The sequence below is a fragment of the Diadema antillarum genome, unplaced genomic scaffold (assembly GCF_040938485.1).
Source record: "Diadema antillarum isolate AM-2024a unplaced genomic scaffold, OU_Dant_1.0 scf00000178, whole genome shotgun sequence".
In the NCBI taxonomy this organism is placed as follows: domain Eukaryota; kingdom Metazoa; phylum Echinodermata; class Echinoidea; order Diadematoida; family Diadematidae; genus Diadema; species Diadema antillarum.
Window position 1 is genome coordinate 1,070,869 of NW_027271067.1, and position 23,383 is coordinate 1,094,251.

General features: G+C 40.5%; 1 protein-coding gene across 1 annotated transcript; it reads left to right on the forward strand.

Moving 5' to 3' along the window:
* Positions 1–5,239: 5,239 nt before the first annotated feature.
* Positions 5,240–13,469, forward strand: LOC139722938 (NADH dehydrogenase [ubiquinone] 1 alpha subcomplex subunit 7-like). The gene is made up of 4 exons (XM_071634221.1): positions 5,240–5,290; positions 11,745–11,797; positions 12,169–12,318; positions 13,089–13,469. The coding sequence occupies exons 1-4, from the start codon at positions 5,240–5,242 to the stop codon at positions 13,180–13,182; spliced, it is 348 nt and encodes a 115-aa protein (XP_071490322.1). The 3' UTR covers positions 13,183–13,469.
* The last annotated feature ends 9,914 nt before the right edge of the window (positions 13,470–23,383 follow it).

Sequence of the window (23,383 nt, forward strand, 5' to 3'; positions counted from 1 at the left end):
CGCGGTGCGTAACATATGTCCCCGCCGGAAGTAGCATTTTGTAACAAAATGTGCAATATAGGTAAAAAATCAAGGTCAAAGGTCAAAGAAGTCAAAGGTCAAAATTCTGTGTAGAAGTTTTGAAGCCCTCACCTAGTGCCATCACATAAAGCAAATGGAATCGAAATTGGGTTAGAAATGGCGAAGGAGTAGCATTTTGTAGCCAATGTACAATATAGGTCAAAAATCAAGGTCAAAGGTCAAAGAAGACAAAGGTCAAAATTCTGTGTACAAGTTTTGAAGCCCTCACCTAGTGCCATCACATAAAGCAAACGGAATCGAAATCGGGTTAGAAATGGCGAAGGAGTAGCATTCTGTAGCAAAATGCACAATATAGGTCAAAAATCAAGGTCAAAGGTCAAAGAAGTCAAAGGTCAAAATTCTGTGTAGAAGTTTTGAAGCCCTCAACTAGTGCCATCATATAAAGCAAACGGAATCGAAATCGGGTTAAAAATGGCGAAGGAGTAGCATTTCGTAGCAAAATGTACAATATAGGTCAAAAATCATGGTCAAAGGTCAAAGAAGTCAAAGGTCAAAATTCTGTGTAGAAGTTTTGAAGCCCTCACCTAGTGCCATCACATAAAGCAAACGGAATCGAAATCGGGTTAGAAATGGCGAAGGAGTAGCATTTTGTAGCAAAATGTACAATATAGGTCAAAAAATCAAGGTCAAAGGTCAAAGAAGTCAAAGGTCAAAATTCTGTGTAGAAGTTTTGAAGCCCTCACCTAGTGCCATCACATAAAGCAAACGGAATCGAAATCGGGTTAGAAATGGCGAAGGAGTAGCATTTTGTAGCAAAATGTACAATACAGGTCAAAAATCAAGGTCAAAGGTCAAAGAAGTCAAAGGTCAAAATTCTGTGTAGAAGTTTTGAAGCCCTCACCTAGTGCCATCACATAAAGCAAACGGAATCGAAATCGGGTTAGAAATGGCGAAGGAGTAGCATTTTGTAGCAAAATGTACAATATAGGTCAAAGGTCAAGGTCAAAGGTCACGACTGAAATTCTGTGTAGAAGTTTCAAAGCTCCCATGTAGTGCTATCATATAAAGCAAACAGAATCAAAATTGGCTAATAAATGACAGAGAAGTAGCAAATTGAAGATTTTGATCACACACGGACGCACACACGGACACACGGACACACGGACGGACGGACAGACGGACGGACGGACACACGGACACACACACGTACGGAGCCCGTTTCATAGTCCCCTGCTCGAACTCGTTCGGCGGGGACAATAAATGCCGGATGTGTGCTTTTACGTTCGAAAGTAAATGTCAATAGCATTCAGCTCCGGAAGATGCTAAAATACATGTCGAATGATTGCTTTTACGTTTGGCATGTTTGGAAGTGAACAGCAGTAACATTCTGCCCCATACGATGATTAAAAAAAATATTGGATATTTGCTACGGTACATTTCAAAATAAATATCAGTAACATTCAGCTATACGTTTCATGGTCCAAAATGTCTGATGTCTGCCTTGGCGTTCAAAAATGAAAAAAAAAACAGTAACATTCGGCTCCGTGCGATGATAAAATAATTGTCAAGATGATTCATTTCACTTTCGGAAGTGAACAGCAGTAACATTCGGCTCCGTTCGATGATGAAATAAATGTCGGATGTTTGAAATGAATAACGGTAATATTCTGCTCCGTACGATGCAAAAATAAATAACAGATTGTTGCTTTAACATTTGGAAATGATTAATGGTATTAATCCGCTCAGTTAGATGCTAAAACAAATAGCGGATGTTTGCTTTCACGTTTGGAAATGGATTAGGATAGTATTCAGCTCCGTAAGATTCTAAAATGAATATCGGTTGTTTGCTTTTACATTTAAAAATGAATAACAGTAACTTTCGGCTTTTTACAATGCTAAAACAAATGTCGGATGCTAACAAATGTCAGCAAATGCTCCCATTTTCTCATTTCAAACGTAAGTTTTGACCTCCTCATTATATGGGCATCAACTTTTATAATAATATCTACGCCTATTTGTCAAATCTTTAAACACAGAGTAAGATGTTTGAATTTTCCATTCATTTGTTTTAGACATGGACATCTGCATCACTTCAATAATGCTTAATATTAATTTGTCTATGTTTAGTAGGACCGATTTAGTTTTTCTAATGTTTTTCCTGATTTTTTTTTTGTCACCAGATTTTACTTTCGACCACCAGAAAATAAAAGTCAATGATATTGGTGGCCCGATAAAAGTTAGTGCGGAGCCCTGTGTATTCTATTCTATATTGTGATCGGCCTATACTTCCAGATTTTCATAATCGCATTGCTGGAAAAAAAAAAGTTTCAGTGCTTGCATTCTCGGGGAAGTAAACTTCGTGAAAGGCAAAAAAAAAAATAGTTTAAAAAAAGGCACTACGAGAGAGATTGATGTTTTGACAGTGGAGCGTGATTAATGGCAAAGATATAACTGTCAACGTAAGCAGGTGCGCCCCGACGGTTTAACGAAGAGAAATCTACGCGCACGGTATGACTGTCTTGATCAAAAATCAAAACACAGTGGTTAAAGAAAAGCAAATGATAGGGCAGCGCGTAGTTCTATCGTAAAGCACTCCATTGGCACGGGTGCTATGTGCATACCATGCACGTGTGTTGGTGGGTGTTGGGGATTTTCCTTGTCAGCTGTGTATCGAGTATTTCTTCTTGGGCGCGCGATTGTTCTGGTCTCAGAATATTTACAATCGAGTGTGAAAACATTTGTGACATGTCTTCGCTGTCCACGCGCGCTTAATCGGAGATGCTGAGTGATGTTTACAATTTCGATTCGAGCAACATGCTGGGAAAAACAATAAGTTAATTAAGATCGGGACATTAGATTTCCCTTCGAGGTAACCGAACTTCGAGTTATCTTTTTCGAGCTACGCGAATTTTAATACACGGAAACTCCATAGGAACAATCGGGACTTTCATTTTGCCCCCGAGGTAAGTGATATTCGGCTTATCCGACGTTGCGGTATCCGAGTTTGACTGTACACTGTAGGCCTACTCTGCAGTCATATTCGTGATTCTTTCTACACCTACTGTATCTCTTCCTCTTGCATTCAACCATTCTGAAAGAATAACTTTTTTTTTTTCGTTGGTGAAATACAGTTTAGGGGCTAAAATGACAATGAACGAAATCAGATTGTATAAAATCATTTGTTAAGTTTTTCTAAACACCAGCGTAAATAGAGAAACATACATGCGTTGTTTACCGTAACTTGGGAGGTATTTTACGCTGATGGTGCCCATAAGTGACAGCATACGCTCGCGCACGCGCTCATTCAACCGCCGCCATGAAGCTACAACCGCTAACGGAAAACTTGGCCGAGGACAAGGAAAAAAAAATTAGCTTTTCAACGACACCATAGAAAAAGCCGCTGTGTCGCTACATTCAGACCAATTCGTAATTATGCTTGTGTACAGAGCAGAGCAGCAATTCCAGCAAATGGCGATCAATTAAGAACGCTGAAAGTGTAAAAACTTAACGTATACAGTGGAAACTCGATATAACGAGATGGTCGCGACCGAGTCGTTTTCCTCGTTATAGCCGATATCTCGTTATATCAGTAGGCATAAAAGAAAGCATAACATAAAGACATTAATTTGCACATGTGGGACTACCCATCATCTTTCAATCAATACTGATAACTTGGTAATGAGTGTGAGGTAATTACTCACCTTTATGGGTAAGAAGATGTTGTTTTTTTTTCCAATGAAATCCGATATCAAGAATGTTTTTTTCTTATTAATTGTAGATGTATGAATTTGTAAATCTATATAGCTTGCGATTGTGTGAAGATCGCCTGTGGATTGGTGTGTGGTTATGGTATGGGTGTGTTTTGTGTGGAAAGCTTGAATATGGTCTGCACAATGCTGTGTGTCTGTGTGTGTGACACATTCTGTATATTATGACTGCGTGTGTGTGAAGATGGGGAATTCCCTACGTAGAAAGCCAATCACAGCATCAGATTGCCTCACACTTGCTAAACGTCATGATGATGTCATGTATACGGCCGTCCCACCACATTTTCTGCATGTATCACACACACACATTTCTTATACACGTAGGGCCTACAACATGCGGTGCTAGCTGTAGAGTGAACTGAAGAAAATATGTGTGTACAAGACAGTTTTTGGCGCATCGAGCTTTACAATCTCGGAACATGATAGCACAGGCAAAGTAAAGCTTTACCCGAAGACATTTTGCTTTACCTCGCTAGATCTATATAGTATATCAGGTTTGATTGGCTATGTTTTTCTTTGTTTGGAAATCAAAAAAATTATCTCGTTATAGCAGTTATTTCGTTATAGCCAATCTTGCTATAAGCTTAGCATTTCACATAGACTTGTGTGGAAGGAAATTTGGGACCAGGAAAACTTCCTCGTATTTCGTAATAACCAATATCTCGTTATAGCAGTGTTCGTTATACCGAGTTTCCCCTGTATTCGCCTTCGGAGACTCAGATGGAACTTGGAAGTATTTTAGGTTACTGAATAACCAGGGTGAGTTTGTGCATGTTTGGAGGTCGTTTGACAAACAGGTGCGAAAGTACACTTGCGCCCAATACTGTGTAGTGTTCGCTCGGTAATCTAACTGGATGCCGTGCCGGTACCGTACCCGACTATACACGTGAGGCTCACCTCCCTGCATGCATGCATTCATTCATGCAAACGGTTCTCATGCCATGCCTATGCGTACACTGTCATTACACATGTAAACGTACGTCACACTGCACTCGCACTCTCTTCCCAAACCCTACTCACAATTTACACTCTTTTCTTAGAATCAGCCTTTCGAGACTTCATTAATACCAAAACATGAGAACATGGTGACATCTAAAGCTACGAAATTGTTACTCATTTTTGCATCAGTACGGAAAAGAGGGGATAAAAGGACCTTTGCAAGTTTGACTGGCTTATCCATCGTGTGGTTCTGGCAGCTCGCGTCAGCTGAAAAGAACGAAAACGAGACAGTCGATCAAGAAAGAGTACCATTAATTGTGCCTTACTGGAAATAATCCATTAATTGATTCCTTAAAATTGAGTTGAAATAATATTTAATTGAATAAAGATATTAAAATGCCTGGAAATTCTTGATTGTTTTTATATGTTTAGCATCATACTAAGTCGAATAACGCTTTAACAAACAACCTATGTGAACGAGGATGTAAGGGTTCAACAAAAAAAATAAAAAAATGGCGACAGCATCGAGAATTATTCAAAGAGTGCGGAACTTTTTCGCTGGGGTAAGATGCTTTCCATTCCTGTAACACTCCATTGGTAGCTTTTGTTCTTATGGATAAAGGCGCATCTAAGACTTACCACGTTTGATTTGTAAATTGAATTGGCAGATAATTTATAAATGTACGATTACTCGATGCTTGCAATTTGGAGAAGCTCAGTCCCATATGTTCATATTTTTGTAATGCGGTCAGTATTCTTCTTCTTCTTCTTTTGTTGACTTCCTCCAGTCCTGGAGAACTGCGTTAGATTCGCAGAAATTTAGTAATACAATGGTTGCAATGTACTAATGTGGTCATGGGTCAAGCCGGAGACAGCAGACAAGAGTCAACACAATAGATAACAGCAAAGAGCAGGAGAGATGAGGAAGACAAAATGAAGCAGCATATTAAGCAGCAAGTATGAGGAGGTTATAATGTCATGGATGAGCGAATCACATGCATAGCAGCTAGGAAGCGAAGGGAGTAGATGTGCAGAATTGCAGCTTCTTCCTGGGAAATATTGGGGTCAATTGTTCCGGTCAGTATTAGGCTGGCAGTGAATGTGGCTTGCTTATTATCTTGGGGCGTCTGGGAGAGCAATTTCTGCAATATTTCTGGTAGGTGAGAGATATAGATCTTCCTCTCCTTGGCGTACAGCTCGCACTCCCCAAGGAGATGAGTGATGGTCTCATCTTTGGGCATCTGACAGGGGCATCTAGTGTTCTGTAGCTTCCCAACCAGAGTTAGACGGGTGTTAGTGGGATAGACTCCACAAAGCAGCTGACATTTCACTGGTACTGCCCGTGGAAGAGAATGCGAGTCCAGTCTGGCGGGGAGGAGGGTAGGTACCTGAGCCGGGTCCAAGGAACTGAGGAGGTAAAGTGTGGACTTGGTGGCCATTGCCTCTTTGGATTTGTTTTCTCTGTGACCCAGGACTGCCGCATTGGTGATCTTCTTCCACTGCTGGAAGGTGGTGGGCATGTACATGATATCTTCTAAGGGTGGAAGGTTGTACTGTTGAAGAAGGGTCTTGAAGGCTTTGGGTGTTTTGGAGCCTGGGTGGTGACACAGCATGTGCTGGAACAGACGGTACTCGACCCTGTTGGGTGTTAGTGTGATCATCTTCCCGAGCAGCCTGAGCCGGAGTATGGCAATTTTGTCAGAAACATTGGGAAGCTTGGTCAATATGTGCACAGATTCGTTGGCTGTGGAACGAGGAAGTCCTAACAGGGTTTTGAATAAGGTCTCCTGGGCCTTGTCTAGGCGATTCATGGCTGCCTTTGTGAGGTACATTACTTCCGATCCGTAGGTCATACGTGGTAGGCAGAAGCGCTCCCATAGGGAAGCTATGACAGTTGGTGTGAGTCCCATGCGGAAGGTGCCTATTCCTGTAAGTGCGTACAGGGTCTTGTTGGCCGTGGATATCATCTTAGGACTGGGGTCATGGTTACCGGTAGAACGGATAATACCAAGGTGGGGGTGCTTGTCTACCTGTGGTATGGTATCTGGTCCAAGCTGCCACATGTGTGTTGTCTGAGGTCCTGGTCCAGTGATGATGACGGCACTCTTGGCAGCATTGATAGTGTATCTCCACTTAGTGGAGTATTTATACACTATCTGGAGCATGCTGTTCAGCTCCTCTGCTGACGTTGCCACAAGCGCAACGTCATCTGCCAGAACCAGTATACCAGTGTAGATAGAATGTACAGATGAGCTGAGCCCAGAGTCCCGAAGTCTTGTGATGAGACCATTGATATACACCAGGTACAATATGTAGAGCAGAGGGGATAGGATTCCGCCTTGTCTGACTCCTTGCCTCACATGAAAGGATTTGCTTGTTCTGCCGTTCCACCAGACCTTGGCCGTCAGGCCTTCATACAGATTCCTCACGAGCAGCCAGAGGCTTCCATGCACACCTGCTTTGAAGAGCTTTAGTAGCAGGCCATTGTGCCATACAGTATCGAAGGCCTTTGCTGCATCTAGGTAGGCCACAAAGGTTTGCATCTTGTTGAGTGAGTTACTCTCAATGACGATGTTAAGAGTGCTTGCCAGTAGCATACATGAGTGGTCTTCCTGGAATCCACTTTGCAGTTCATCTGGCACGTTCGATCTGCGAAGAGTCTCCTCTATGTGTGGTTTTATGAGCAGCTCCAGGAGTTTACAGAACACGGATGACAGAGAGATACCCCTGTAATTGGAGGGGTCATTCATCCCTTTCCCTTTTCCTTTGTGTACAGGTAGGATGAGGCTGATCTTGAAGCTGGCTGGGACGTGGCAGTGGTATACTAGTGAATTGTATACCTGCACAAGGATGAGGCGTGCGATGGGGCCAGCACATTTGATGTGCTCAGGGCAGATTTGGTCTTGCCCACCAGCTTTTCCTGCCTTCAACTTACAGATTGCATCATTTAAGTGTGAGGTGGCGATACGCAGTTGGGTTCTCTGTAGGGTTTTCGCCGCGATACTCACTTCCTGGTCTATTAGACATGGGGGAAGATCTTTTGGTGTTGAAAGCTGCGTGAAGTATTCTTCCCATCCTGCAAGAATTTGATGGCCGGTGTATGTTTTTTCATGTACGACTATGGAGTCTGCCTCTGCACCTTTTGCTGGGGAGACTTTGTGCTGCCTGATCAGCTTGCAGAATAGTCTGGGATCATCTTCCCTTGAGGATTCAACTTCCTCCAGGATCTTATTTTGTACCCGCTGCCTTTCCTGACGTAGATGGCGTCTGAACCGTTTCTTTGCCCGTTTGTATTCCTGCCAGATATTACACTCTTTATTCCGAGGTCGACCTTGCTCCTTCCAGCTTTTCCAGACATGCTTCATGTGGCTGTACGTCTCATTCACTGCTTCAGTCCATTCTGGCTTCCTAGCTTTTGGGGTGCTAGAAAAGGAGTGAGGCAGGTTGGAGGTTGAGATCTGAAGCATGATGTTAGATATGTCATTGAGGACCTGTTCGGCGACATCTGGGTGAAAAATCTCAGATTCCATGGGGAGGTGTGACAAGATCTCTCTGCATTGCTTTTCTAGGGGTCGTGTGTACAGCATTTCTGTGGATGCAGGGTCAAGAGTTTCCCATCTTATCTTGAGTCGAGGAAGTTTCCTTCCATATGGTACTGAGGAGGAGCTATCCTGTGGTTTGCGTGGGCCTGTCCTGTCTTGGCAGTTGTCATACGACACTTTGACTGGGAGGTGATCAGACGTGTTCTTTGGTTCATCTGAACAGATATGAAATTCACGGTATCTGTCCACTCTGTTGGTCCTAACCAGGAGTAGGTCCAGATTTGACTTTGTCATGCCATCATCACTCATGTACGTGTATGTGCCTGGGATGGAATGGGGCTCGTTGAGACAGAAGAGACTATGCTCAATAAGGAAGATATTCAGGGCCTTGGCCTGACTCTTGTGGTGCTTGGCTGGATGGAAGATGTCTACATTGAAGTCCCCTAGGATGACAACTTCTGTGTCCTGATTGAACGAATGTAGGATATGGGACATCTCATCAATGATGGAGTTATATTCGGGGATTATGTCGAGGGAGTTGCCCGTTGGCATGTACACATTTAAGATGACAATGTCTCTTGTGTGTCCATTACCCTTGATCTTGAGTCCAATGAGCCTCTTAGAGGCAGCCTGTATGGCAGAGGAGTTGAGACTTTTGAGGTAGTATATGGCGACTCCCCCGTGGCCACGCCGGGAGGTAAGGGTCGTTGCTGACAGACAGGAGGATTTACTGATCACGAAGTGGTCTTTGCTAAGGGCTGAGAGCTTGTCAAGTTCATGCTCATGTAGCCAGTGTTCCTGGATGCACAAAATGTCACTAGTCAAAAGCAGATCATGCAGGTAGAACTGAGATGATGCTAGTATTGTTTACTACCCCGAGATCAGTGACCGTACGCTGTCTGTACGCGTATGCTGCAATTCTGCACATCTACTCCCTTCGCTTCCTAGCTGCAATTCTGCACATCTACTCCCTTCGCTTCCTAGCTGCTATGCATGTGATCCGCTCATCCATGACATTATAACCTCATCCATGACATTATAACCTCCTCATACTTGCTGCTTAATATGTTGCTTCATTTTGTCTTCCTCATCTCTCCTGCTCTTTGCTGTTATCTATTGTGTTGACTCTTGTCTGCTGTCTCCGGCTTGACCCATGACCACATTAGTACATTGCAACCATTGTATTACTAAATTTCTGCGAATCTAACGCAGTTCTCAAGGACTGGAGGAAGTCAACAAAAGAAGTATACGGAGCCCTGGGCCCCGTTGCAAGAAAGTTGCAATCAATTGCAAATACAGGGGAAACTCGGTATAACGAACACTGCTATAACGAGATATCGGTTATAACAAGGAAATTTTCCCGGTCCCAAATTTCCTTCCACACAAGTCTATGTAAAATGCTACTCTTATAGCGAGATTGGCTATAACGAGATAAATTTTGTGACTTCCAAACAAAGAAAAACATAGTCAATCAAACCTGCTATAGCGAGGTAAAGCAAAATGCCTTCGGTAAAGCTTTACTTCGCCTGTGCTATCATCTTCCGAGATTGTAAAGCTTGATGCGCCAAAAACTGTCTTGTACACACATAATCATTTTCTTCAGTGCACTCCAGCTAGCACTGCATGATGTACGTGTAAGTGTGTGTGTGCGCGCACACTGATACATGCAGAAAATGTGGTGGGACGGCCATATGTATACATGACATCATCGTGACGTTTAGCAGGTGTGAGGCAATCTGATGCTGTGATTGGCCTTCTACGTAGGGAATTCCCCATCTTCACCCACACGGAGTCATAATGTACATACAGAATGTGTCACATACACACACAGCATTGTGCAGACCATATTCAAGCTTTCCACACAACACACACCCATACAATAACCACATACCAATCCCCACAGACGATCTTGATACAATCGCAAGCTATATAAATTTACAAATTCAAACATCTACAATTAATAAGAAACACATTCTTGATATTGGATTTCCTTGGCGAAAAACATGTTCTTGCCCATAAAGGTGAGTAATTCCCTCACACACAATATCAAGTTATCAGTATTGATTGAAATATGATGGGTAGTCCCACATGTGCAAATTGATGTCTTTATGTTATGCCTTCTTTTATGCCTACTGATATAACGAGATATCGGCTATAACGAGGAAAATGACTCGGTCCCGACCACCTCGTTATATCGAGTTTCCACTGTAATTGCTAATTTTGAAACAACCATTCTGATTGGCTCAGGGTCTGCCCTATTTAAGAAGACATGCATGCAACAATGATTTTGATTGGCCAGTGACAATCAATCAGTTGCAAGTTGCGTTTAAACGCAAAGTTTCTAGCAATGCCAATGGGGCCCAGGAGTTTGATTGTCGGATGTCCGAAGCGAAGATCAATTCCGCCGCCGAACGGCTGTTTTACCTGGAGCAGATTAACAATTCTCTATATTCATATTTTTCTGAGATGGCCATATTACTGTATATGGCTATTCTTCAGTGCAAATGTCATACTTAAACGTTAACATAAACTGATAAAGTAACACTAACAGTGACACATTCACTTGACTGAAGATCGGTCTGTATCTATCCATCGGGGAATGTTCCGCGGAGACTGCGTCTGGCTTTATGGATCCTCTCCGTATTCGGAGGACAGCGTTATTGGCAAAATATAGAAGACTCCTGCGGACAGACGGATCTTTCTGTCTTATCTTTAGTTTTTAGTGTCTACACATTCGCCTACTTTTATCATGTTTATATTTAAATTCGTATGATACGGGTGGCGATTGTGACCACACCATGTTCTCGTTATTATGTTACTTGTTAAGGTCTCGTAATCTGTACAGATAGATGCCATTTCTAGACTTTGTATAATTGGCGAATGTATGTCCTGTGGACAGACGAAAGTCGCGAAACTGTCATACATTGTCTGTAGCTGTCCAGGGTTATATTCACCACTTATTTAAGTCTAGAAATGGTATAAAATACAGTGTTCAACAGAATTTGTGTGTATAGATAAGTGTCATTTTCTTTTCTAATCAATATTAGGCCATTCAGTTGAAAAAGGACAAATTTTCAATGGACATTTATTAATTATTTTGACCTTCCTATGTGGGCTTGTTACATACAGTCCAGCATATGGAATACATACATTCACCCAAAATTTTTCATTCTAATCACTTATTTGAAGCAATTTAGGTGCAGTTATTCTCAAACAACTGTTTTAAATTAGTGAAAAAAGAAGAAGATTGCATTGTATTGTATTGTATTGTATTGTATTGTATTGGGGGTAGTGCACATTGGAAACAGAAAATAAAGCAACATCCCCAAAATGTACCCTTATACTGTGTGTGGAAATGCCCAATTCTATTTCTTACAATGAAATCTCATTCCACTGCAAGTGCAACTCTGTTTTGTCTGGCCTTTAGATATTATGAGAATATTATCCTTGCATTCTATTTCCCCTTTGCCTACAGAGAGACTTACAAGCAAAACTGAACAATCGCTATGCATATGGACAGTCTCCACGGTGAGTTACAGGAGTATGACTTGATAACACTGTCAATGTGTCAAGTTCAATTACATTTAACATGGTTTATTGTACATTTTGGTGAAGAAATTACAGTGCAAGTAATGGATTTATTCCCACAAGCTGCTGTTTTTTACAGTGGGATTCGAGGAAACAGAAAAAATGATTATCAACAGTGTGCCTAAAGGATTGTTTGACAAGCCAGTGTTGTTTTGATAATTCACTTCATTCTTGTGATCATATTTTGAACATACAATTCCAACATGTATGGGCTATGTTTGTTAGGCTTCTGTTATGACATGGCATTTTTATTCCCATTGATTTATTGTCTGTATGTAACTGTTGAACATATGTACCCTGTTATTCTCCAGAACCCAGCCAGACCCCATCCTACCTGATGGACCATCCCACAAACTAGCAGCCAACTACTACTGCACAAGGGATGGGCGGAGGGAGACATTTCCTCCAACGCAAGTGTTCTCCACCACTCAGAGGCTGCCAGCTCCTCAGGCAGCAGAGGGGTAAGAGTGAAGAGCGTGCAATTAGTTTCATCCCCACGAGAAATTTGACATGTGAGGGTGCTGTGGCATAGTGGATAAGACTCCCCACTCCCGGTCAGAAGACCCGAGTTTCATTCCTGCCCAGTGCTTACATCCTTAATAGACAAGATGTTTTTACTTGCTATGTCCTTCAGGACCCGGGTGTATAAATGGTTACCTGGCTATGCTAGGGTAATACATAATAATGGCAGGACCCTCTGGTAGAGCAGTGGCAACACTGAAGAGGCTACCCTGGCTAAATTATCGTCATCATTATTATCTGGGCAGCCATGTGCTATTTAAATTGACACCATTTGTGAACACAAGGTTTCTTTCTTGTTTATTAGGAAACATTCCTCACAAGCTTATTATATGCATCCTTGAAAATATTTGCATCAATATTCACTGATCTCATTTATGCATACTGTAAAAATTAGCAGATTCATGATGATGCGTTTTGTTCTCATTGATCACTGTTATGATGTATGATTATAAGGTCTTTCTAAATTTCTCTTTTAATGATATGCACTTGCAAAAAACATTACTGATAGTCTCACCCACAATCACCACATATTGTGAATGTGTAATTTACATTATACACATATTTAAGAACTTGGCTGCACCTGTCTTTGTTATCTTTTTTTAATGATGTTTGTACTCAGTGTTTGTGAATGTGCTTATACAGTATCAGATTCCAAGTGTATCTAGCTTGTACAGTTTGTATTTGATTTTTTTTTGTGTTTTTTTTTCAGGGAAACAGCTGTTGGAACACCTGTCAAGAAGCCAGTAACACCTGGATTGCCTCCACCGGAAATGAAACTCTCTACTGATGAACCATACTTATGATCAACAAAACAACAACTTATGAAGAAGAGATGTCTTATTTTAAAACCAAAATATTTGTTTGAACAGATTTTTTTTCATGTGGCAATCAGTTCATTGCTGTGCAGGAACCTCATCTGTCCTGTACAAAGTCACTGGAAATTTGAGAATTTTAAAGGAAACAGGATGAGTTTGCTTGTTAAATATCACACCTACCAAAGTTTGAGATGAACCAGCCGGTACACCAGCATAACCCTAAATGATTGTGGAAAATTGTGCATGGGTAACATCACTTCAGAGCAGATAAGAGACCCAACCCCCCCCCCCCTTCATGGATACACAGCAATAATGAAATCTTGTGCTAAGACTCAAATATGTTAATCTATACAATGTACTGAGGAAGTCATAAAAATTAAGTTTGCATTTTCTGACAGTGACTTATGGGACTGAAAAGTTGTTACAGAAACAGTCCTCTTTGTTTGCCACATCACACTGTTCGGAAGGTCTGAAAATTACAAAAGTGGAGTAATTGTTCATGTAAATACTAAGATACCTGAGAATATTAAAACCAAAAAGACAAAAAAAAAAAGAAATAAAAAAGAATACTGATGTACATGTGGTGAGTCATATTCAAATTCTGGAATGTCTTTATGTTTTGTGTAAGTGTACATATGTCAGCTTGATGAAGAGTTATGGTGAGTGTGTGATGATTACAAGTGTGTAAATGCATGAGTTCTGATGAAGTTGTCATTAGCTTAATTCGTGAATGATCAATGTGTGTGCGTGTGTGTGCGTAGGGAAACAAGCGTAGATTTAATAGTACAGCTGTAATTTGCAAAGCAGGAAATGTGTCATATATCTGGATATATATACATATATATATATATATATATATACATATATATATATATATATATATTATAAGCATATGTATTTTTTTTTTTGGGGGGGGTATGAATCGACCTCAGTGCAGACTTGTGGGATAGTGAAATCTATTAAATCTTGTAGTAGTCCCCTATGATTTATACTCAAATAATTGGACATTCAATTCAATTCAATTTATTTCATATTTCTCATATACACATGTATATCAATATTACATCAAAAGTAATAGCACAAGTTCTTGTACAATTGTACCTTGTCAACGATATACCAACCCCCCCCCCCCAAAAAAAAAAAAACAAAACAAAAAAAACAAAAAAAAAAACACGATATACAATGTACATACATGGTATACACAGTAGTTATAATGATAACTGGTCGAAATCTCGGTTCGGGTTGTACAAAGAGAAGTATGACGGGGACCTACATGAGAGCAAGCTTGCTTGGCTGTAAGCCCCGAGTAATCAATGTTTGTGAAAGAGAAACGGAGAAGAAAAAAAACGAATAAAAGTTAAGACCTGGTGATTTAATTATACCAAATACGGGAAGCAGAAAATAATGTTGTTATGATTTGATATAAAAAAGGGGAAAAACGGCCTATACTAAAATATGAACCATAATGGTGACCGAGCAATGTTTTCAGAGTAGAACATGATTATAAGAGCCTACTTTGGTGTACTAATACTCTAATTTGTTCTTGCATTACAACTATCACATGCAGCAAAGCACACACAAAAAAAGTGACATGTACAGCTATTGAGTCATTGGTGCCTGTCGTCGAGCTCTGGCAAATTTTGTTTGGGTAGAAAGTGAGAGCGAGGTAGAGAGGAGGGAGAGGGGGAGACGAAATAGAGTGCGGAATCGCTAATGATGAATTCAGAGAGCGTGATGACGGCAGGCCAGACTGCAATCTGCAGTGTGACTGTTAACAAGTATGTTTGATCGGACAAAGATATACAACAATGTGTTATACATTGTACATTGCGAGTTTATTCAGTTATGTGTCTGCAAAATCAGTGGCGGATCCAGAGGGCGGCGCAACCGGCGCACGCCCCACCCCCTTTTTTTTGTTAAAAACAAAAGAACAAAAAAGAAAAAATATGAAATGAAACCCGGAAGTGACACCAGAAATATTAGTCACGCCCCCTCCCCCCCCCCCCCCTTTACAGAATTCCTGGATCCGCCCCTGAAAATATGCATTCAACAAAAATTCTTTTAATTTGGGTTTGAAGGAATGTAAAGACAAGCAGCTTGTTATTTCGGGAGAGAGATCATTTTAGTATCTGGGGCCTGCGTACATTATCGGGTGTTGTTTTTTTTCGCGAAAATAGTTCCAGTACGTGGAAAGTGAAATGCGTCATTTTGGCGGGTAGGATAACTGTGAATCAAATTATTTTTTCTGAACATACAAGTAAAAACGTCCGGTAACTTCTTGGCGGAAAATTGGTACATGAATATGCCGATGATATAACTGATAGGTCTGGTATTTTCAGTATTTTGTTTTTAGAAGAATAAATTGTTCGCATATGGGACAATAATATCCGACATGGTTAATATTTCTAATGGCACGTTTTTGAATACGGAAGAGTACACCAAGAAGACCTTTAGTTGCATTCCCTCGCACAAGAATGCCATAATTGAGGTATGGAGTAATCAAAGTAGAATAAAGACTATGCAAAATTTGACTAGGAAAAAAAAACCAAACCTCATTTACTAAGAACACCCGTGTTTCTAGAAAGAATATTACTTGAATAACTAACGTGGGATTTCCAAGATATAAATCACTATCAAAGAAAAGCCCTAAAAATTTTGTGCAATTGACTTGGTTTAATTCAATTTCATTAAATTTGATATGAAGGGGAAGTGTCTTAAGACGATTGCTAAAAAGCATACAACGAGTTTTATTTATGTTGAGTGATAATTTATTGGCGTATATCCAAGACTGCACGGACTTGAGTTTTTATTCATTGTGTCATTGAGAGTATGAGGATCTCTGTGTCGGAAAAACATTTTGGAATCATCAGCAAAACATATAAAGCACATAATAATAAAACACATAATAGACACATAATATTGGGCATGAGGTATAGAAGGTTATATATAGTTCCCCTGTCATGAAACTGCAATACGTAGTGAGTACAATGTACCACCACAGAGATAATGAAGTGATTAATTCGTAGTCTCAAATGTCACTCTATGATGGACATGCAATTTTCCATTCAAAAATTACTTTTTCTGTGCTAAAATTAGGTAAAAAACAGATATTTTGTGTCTTTGCTTCAATTCAGAGTTGAAATTACTGGCAATGCGTTGTAGTGAGCACATTGAAAAAAAAAAAGAAAGAAACATTTCCATCCTCTAGTTTCGCATCATTTATTCTAATTTTTGCAAATTTCATAATGGTAGAGTGGAAGTTGATTTCTTATTTGAGATCCTTGTTGTTTATATTGTTTGTTCATTTCCATCTGAGAAGATGGCTGGATAGCCCACATCCAGCTACGCTAAGCTGGTCTTCCATGGGGTCCAGTTGGATGTGAGGTGGGACCACTTCACCGGGTTAAACACCCTGCTCTTTGCGATGAATGAGTGAAGCGGGATCTTTTACGTGCATGAGTTGTAACTCTCTCAAACACGCAGTGGCGGATCCAGAGGGGGGCGCAACCGGCGCACGCCCCCTTTATTTTTCGTTAAAAACAAAAGAAATAAAAAGAAAAAATGAAATGAAACCCGGAAGTGGCACCAGAAATATTAGTTGCGCCCCCCCCCCCCCTTTACAGAATTCCTGGATCCGCCCCTGTACACGGGACCTCAATTTTATGTCCTTTCCGAGGGACAGAGTGTTTTGCCTCTTGCTAGGGGGACGGTATGATTACACACAACATTGCTCAGTCCAGACTCGGGTTTGAACCCGGGTCCCTAGGATCATGTGGCAGACGCGCTACCGACTGAGCCAACTCACCGCCCTATACTACTATTCACAATCTTTGTTGTGGTTCAAGTATATTCAGAAAGCTGCTAAGTTGCTTGGCTGGTGTTCATTATTCCAAAGATTTTTTTTATATTCCGAATTACACAAATTCCATTTATCTATGTTTGTTAATCCCAAAATACAATAGGGTTGGTTAAACTGAACATTCGTGACACTCTTCCAAAATGAAATGAGGTTCGTAATTCCGATGGTTCATTGATCCAAAAATAAAATAAGGTTAATTAGTCCTTAGATAAAACAAGGTTTGTCAATCTGAAAATAAGAATATGACATTGTGCTTCCAAAGGAGTCTTCAGATTACAAACTCTATGGTTTTTCGTTTTCAGATTAATGAATCTTTGGAATAACGATTTTTTTTTTCATTTTCAGATTAATGAATGATTAATGAGTATAATGAATCTTTCGATAACAAGCCCTATTTTCTTTTATTAGGTCTTCATAATAACTAACTAAACCTAACTATGCAGTCTCTGACATCCATTATTGGCAAGCAAGCAAGCAAGCAAGCAAGCACAATTAATATCTTTATCTCAAATTGACATTTTTTTTTTGTTATGTCTGATTTTGCACAGAGTTAACATGTTAGTTTTCCAAGTCCATCTAATATTTCTACAATGATAAATAATATATGTAATAAAATTTAGAATTTTCAATTTAAAGATAGCAAGATGATAATTTCTACATCTGTAATTCTCCAAGGACTTGATGGGTTAAAATGAAAATTAGGAGGTTGTCATTCTGGCTCATTTTTAGGAAACTGAGGAAAGGTATGGTACAATTTAGGGTGTGTAGGGGCCACGAAACGTTTTTCACTGTGCAAACTTGTGTGCGTGCATGTATGTGTGTGTGTGTTTGTGTGTGTGTTCTCTTAAACTTCTTAATCGGGGATATTGTAGTGTTTCACTCCAGGCAACCAGGGATATACATGTATTTCACATCGGGCATTATGCCCGTTTGTTCAGAGTTTAGATACACGTAGAATGAAAAAAGCGCCCTCTCACGTCCTGTCCGTTCAGGGGGGCATTTCATGAAGCGTTTTGGTCGGATATTTTTCTGACAAACTGTTACATGCTGCTGAAATCCTTGCATCTGATTGGCTGAGAACAATTTTGCCCGACAACTTTGTCGGACAATGCTCCATGAAATACCCCCTGCACTCGAATTCAGGACCTGTATGTATTATAATAGTGTAGGATATTTAAGCGAATAGTTTTCACACTTTAAACTAAATGGGGAAATTTGAAAAGTTGTACACTTTCCCCCATTGTTGTGTTTGCATCTATACACTACATGTAGCCTGATTTTTTACTTACTATTAAGGGGATGGTACATAGGTTTGGTCGAAGTGGATGGGGATTCCGATTTTAACTTTTTGTGAGATATTAGAAACCACTTACGAAAATATTCAGATGAGCGTAAGCATATTCTAAGAGAAATTAAAAGTTTTTTATCAAAAAATACTTTTGAAATTCCTGAGATATCCAAACACAAATAGGTCCTAATGAAAGGTGGGACCTACCTTTTATTAGGATCAACCCTGTTTTTGGATATCTCATCCATTTCAAAACCGACTTTAATCAAATAAACTTTGAATTCCTCTTTAATTGTATGATCTTTAATATTTGATAGCGGTTTCTAATAATTTGTCTCGCAAAAGATCCTTATCTCAACCAAAATATTACTATAACTTTTGGTGTCATATCTTTCTTTTTCAGAAACAAATAGGGGCCTCTTGGAATATGCCCTGTCTTATATTTTAAGTATATATCCCCTGCTGAAGCATCTTGCGAGAATGGTGTGTGCAGTGGGTGTGTGTGTATATGAAGAGTTTGTTCGCAAAAAACCGATAAGTCCATTTTTGAAGATTTTGAAGTACGGTCTCTGTCATAAAGTACAGAATAATACCTTTTAAATGATATATTGGTCACTACATATAAAGGTATACATTTTTGAAGTTATGGTAAAAAAAACACAAATTTCTTATTATTCTCTTTATTTTTCTTGACCTTTAATCGCAAATATCTCCATTTGGCAAATATGGACTTATCGGTTTTTGCGAACAAACTCTTCATGATATGAATACACGTACATATTATGTACGTGTGTGCGTGTGCAATGGGGGAGGGGGGGGGGGGTAGGCCTACTGCAGTCCCTGACACGATTATGATGAGGATGATATGATTTAAACATGTATTTCGTGCCTTTGAATTCAGGAAGCATATTGTGTTTAATTTATGTTCCATGTATAGATTCGCAGTGTTTCATATCTTGTTTTCAGATTAAGCCCCTTCCCTTTCCCCTCTACTCCACCATGGCCCCGCCCCCCCCCCCCCCAAAAAAAGGACGACATGCCAAAATGTACCTGCCATAACGGTGTAAAGTGTATCCTTACAGCGCCACGGAGGTGGATCCCTACTCCAGCTCCCCATCTCCGCGCAGAGAAACAACTACATTGTATCACTTTGATAACAAGGTAGATGTTTTAGTGCAAGTGATGGTGATGATGATGATGATGATGATGATGATGATGATAATGATGATGAGTGATAATGGTGGTGGCGGCGGTGGTGGTGGTAGAGGTGGTGTTGTTGGTGGTGGTGATTGTGAACGATGATAATAAATATGATGAATATGTTAGGCCTATGAATATGGATACACTACGCATGTAAGGCTGTATACTACATTCTTGCTGTTGCAGTCCCCTGACGTCGGATGGAGGGTGTGGCCGGAGCCAAGTGTGATATCTGTATCTGTGATTAGGTGAGCGCATATTTGACATCGTTTGTTTCCACATTTATGATTTCCAGTAGGATTGATTGTTCTGTTGACTCGAGATCGTGTAAGCAAACTCTTCAGGTTGCGTGGCTGTCGTTGTGCATGTAAGGGACGTGCTGTTAACTCGGGAGCTACCGATTGGACTTGTTTGAGAGTAGGCCATTCTTTCCTCACTTCCTTCATGAACTGTTGTGATGTGGGATGATATGTTGTTACAAAGACTTTGCGTGTGTGTGAGTCTTTGGGTTTCAGATTATCATGATGTAGTAAGGATGAGCGTCTTTTTGCTATCGCGCGGTCCCTACCTGCTTGCACAATGTCTAACGGGTACCCCGCTGCAACGAATTTTTGCCCCAGCTTCAAAGACGCATCCAGAAATTCCTTGTGATCAGAAATGATTCGTCTGTAGCGGAGCATTTGACTGTACACAATTGACCTCTTAATATGATTAGGATGGAAGCTGTTGTACTTAAGATACGTCTGTCTGTCTGTAGGTTTGTGGTAAACAGACGTGTTCAGCTTCCCTCCTTCTTTGCGGATAGTCACATCAAGAAAGTGTACTTCTGACCTAGAGCTGTCCATAGTAAATTTGATGTCGGGATGAACCATGTTGAGCTTGGAGTGGAACTCCGACAGCTGTTCGTCAGAATGGGGCCAAATGAGAAAAATGTCGTCAATGTAGCGGACGAACATGCTAGGTTTTAGAGTTTCTTTCGAGAGGAATTCTTCCTCGAGTACGGCCATAAAAATACTGGCATACGCTGGCGCAAATTTAGTACCCATGGCAGTACCCTGAGTTTGTAGAAAGCATTCATCATCAAATGTGAAGTAATTATGTTTCAAGATGAACTGGGCAAGACGACAAATGTCTTCTATGGGCATGTCAGAAGAAGGGTCGTGTTTGGTCAAAAATCTACGCAATGCATTAACCCCATCGGAGTGAGGAATGTTCGTGTACAGACTGACGACATCCAAAGTGACTAGAGTGCAATTTGGAGGAAGCTGAATGTTGTCGAGTCTATTAAGAAAATCATTGGTATCTTTTACATAGCTCTCGACGTTATGTAAGACCCCTTGTAGATACTTGTCAATGAAAGCTGACATCGGTTCAGTAAGTGAACCTACACTGGAAACAATTGGCCGTCCAGGCGGAATGATCTTATGTTCTCTCGATAACTCAGTAATTTCGGAAGTTTCCAAATCTTCAGCATTTTTGTCAGTGGCATTTGCTACCATCGTCGGAAGTTTATGGATCTTAGGTAATGTGTAAAATCTACTAGTTACCGGCTTACTTGGTACAAGTTGTTTCGCTTCTCTCTTATCGATGTGTTTCAGGTTATTACAAAGAGTCTCAGCTTCCTTCGTGAACAAGCTCGTAGGGTCACTGTCAAGCTTCTTGTAGAATCTAGTGTCGGACAGTTGTCTTTCCGCCTCGTTGATGTAGTCCGCTGTATCCTGGATGGTGACGGCTCCCCCTTTGTCAGCAGGCTTAATCGTGATGTCAGCGTTGTCACGCAGGGATCGGATGTCCCCATGGGTACTAAATTTGCGCCAGCGTATGCCAGTATTTTTATGGCCGTACTCGAGGAAGAATTCCTCTCGAAAGAAACTCTAAAACCTAGCATGTTCGTCCGCTACATTGACGACATTTTTCTCATTTGGCCCCATTCTGACGAACAGCTGTCGGAGTTCCACTCCAAGCTCAACATGGTTCATCCCGACATCAAATTTACTATGGACAGCTCTAGGTCAGAAGTACACTTTCTTGATGTGACTATCCGCAAAGAAGGAGGGAAGCTGAACACGTCTGTTTACCACAAACCTACAGACAGACAGACGTATCTTAAGTACAACAGCTTCCATCCTAATCATATTAAGAGGTCAATTGTGTACAGTCAAATGCTCCGCTACAGACGAATCATTTCTGATCACAAGGAATTTCTGGATGCGTCTTTGAAGCTGGGGCAAAAATTCGTTGCAGCGGGGTACCCGTTAGACATTGTGCAAGCAGGTAGGGACCGCGCGATAGCAAAAAGACGCTCATCCTTACTACATCATGATAATCTGAAACCCAAAGACTCACACACACGCAAAGTCTTTGTAACAACATATCATCCCACATCACAACAGTTCATGAAGGAAGTGAGGAAAGAATGGCCTACTCTCAAACAAGTCCAATCGGTAGCTCCCGAGTTAACAGCACGTCCCTTACATGCACAACGACAGCCACGCAACCTGAAGAGTTTGCTTACACGATCTCGAGTCAACAGAACAATCAATCCTACTGGAAATCATAAATGTGGAAACAAACGATGTCAAATATGCGCTCACCTAATCACAGATACAGATATCACACTTGGCTCCGGCCACACCCTCCATCCGACGTCAGGGGACTGCAACAGCAAGAATGTAGTATACAGCCTTACATGCAAGCAATGTCCCCTGGCTGTCTACATCGGAGAAACAACAAATTTTAGACAACGTTTCAACAATCACAAAAGCACAATCATTAGAAGTCAAACACAACATCCAGTCGCACAACACTTCAACAAAACAAATCACACACTAACAGATCTGCAATGTTGCATTTTATACAAGGACATGGAAGCATTTGAAGAAAGACACGTGAAAGAACTAAAAACAATCATCCGCACACGAAGCTTCCAGGGACAGGGCATGAACATAGATCTATCATGGCTCACGAACTACACTTTTTACAAGTAGGTGCGCCGCTTATTGTTGTATGTTCTCCCGTTTACCCCGCTGCAATAGATCTTATCATTATATTGCTTGAGTGATATAATGCTGACGCTCCTTTTAACCATTTCTTGGAACCAGTCTTTTTTCCACTCCGAGACGTATTGTGACGTATCTATTTAATCAAAAGAAGAAAAATATGATTTTTCACGTATTTCATATTCATGCTATAGTCTCAGATTATTTAAAGACTATCTACTCACCAGAATTTGGAAGTTAATGTATGTGTATGCTGAAGTTTGAAAGGAATGGTAAACTGCTTGCACATATTTTGCATAACCATCAGTGTGACGATTCAGTTTGATTTTAAAAAATCGAATGTTTATATTGATCATGATAATTTCAGATTATGTAAAGATTATCTATACACTAGAATTAAAGTTAATTTATGTGTATGTTGAATTTTGAAAGAAATAATGCACTGCTTTTACATTACCACCGCAGCTGCGTATTCAGAGGAATTACTTCTGTATCAGTCGTGCCAAGTTTTTTCATGTATGCTTTATACTCATTGTAATTTCATTATGACGTAACATTGTACTGTTGCCAGGATGCGCGCTGGGTGTTAGGATGCCTAGCATGGATGCGTTAAAGCGCGCATCCTTGGTAACACGGTTGCAATATATTGTTATGGCTTAATTTTGTTATTGTTCTCTCAGTATCAACACTTGAGAAAGGGCGGCGAGACGCCCGAAAATTTGTGTGAAGAAATAAACCGTTGGTGAATACAGCATGAACTTTGTTGCAGCTTTATTACTTATCTTTTTATCTTGCCAACACGTGGACTACCTTATCAACATATATATATATATATATATATAT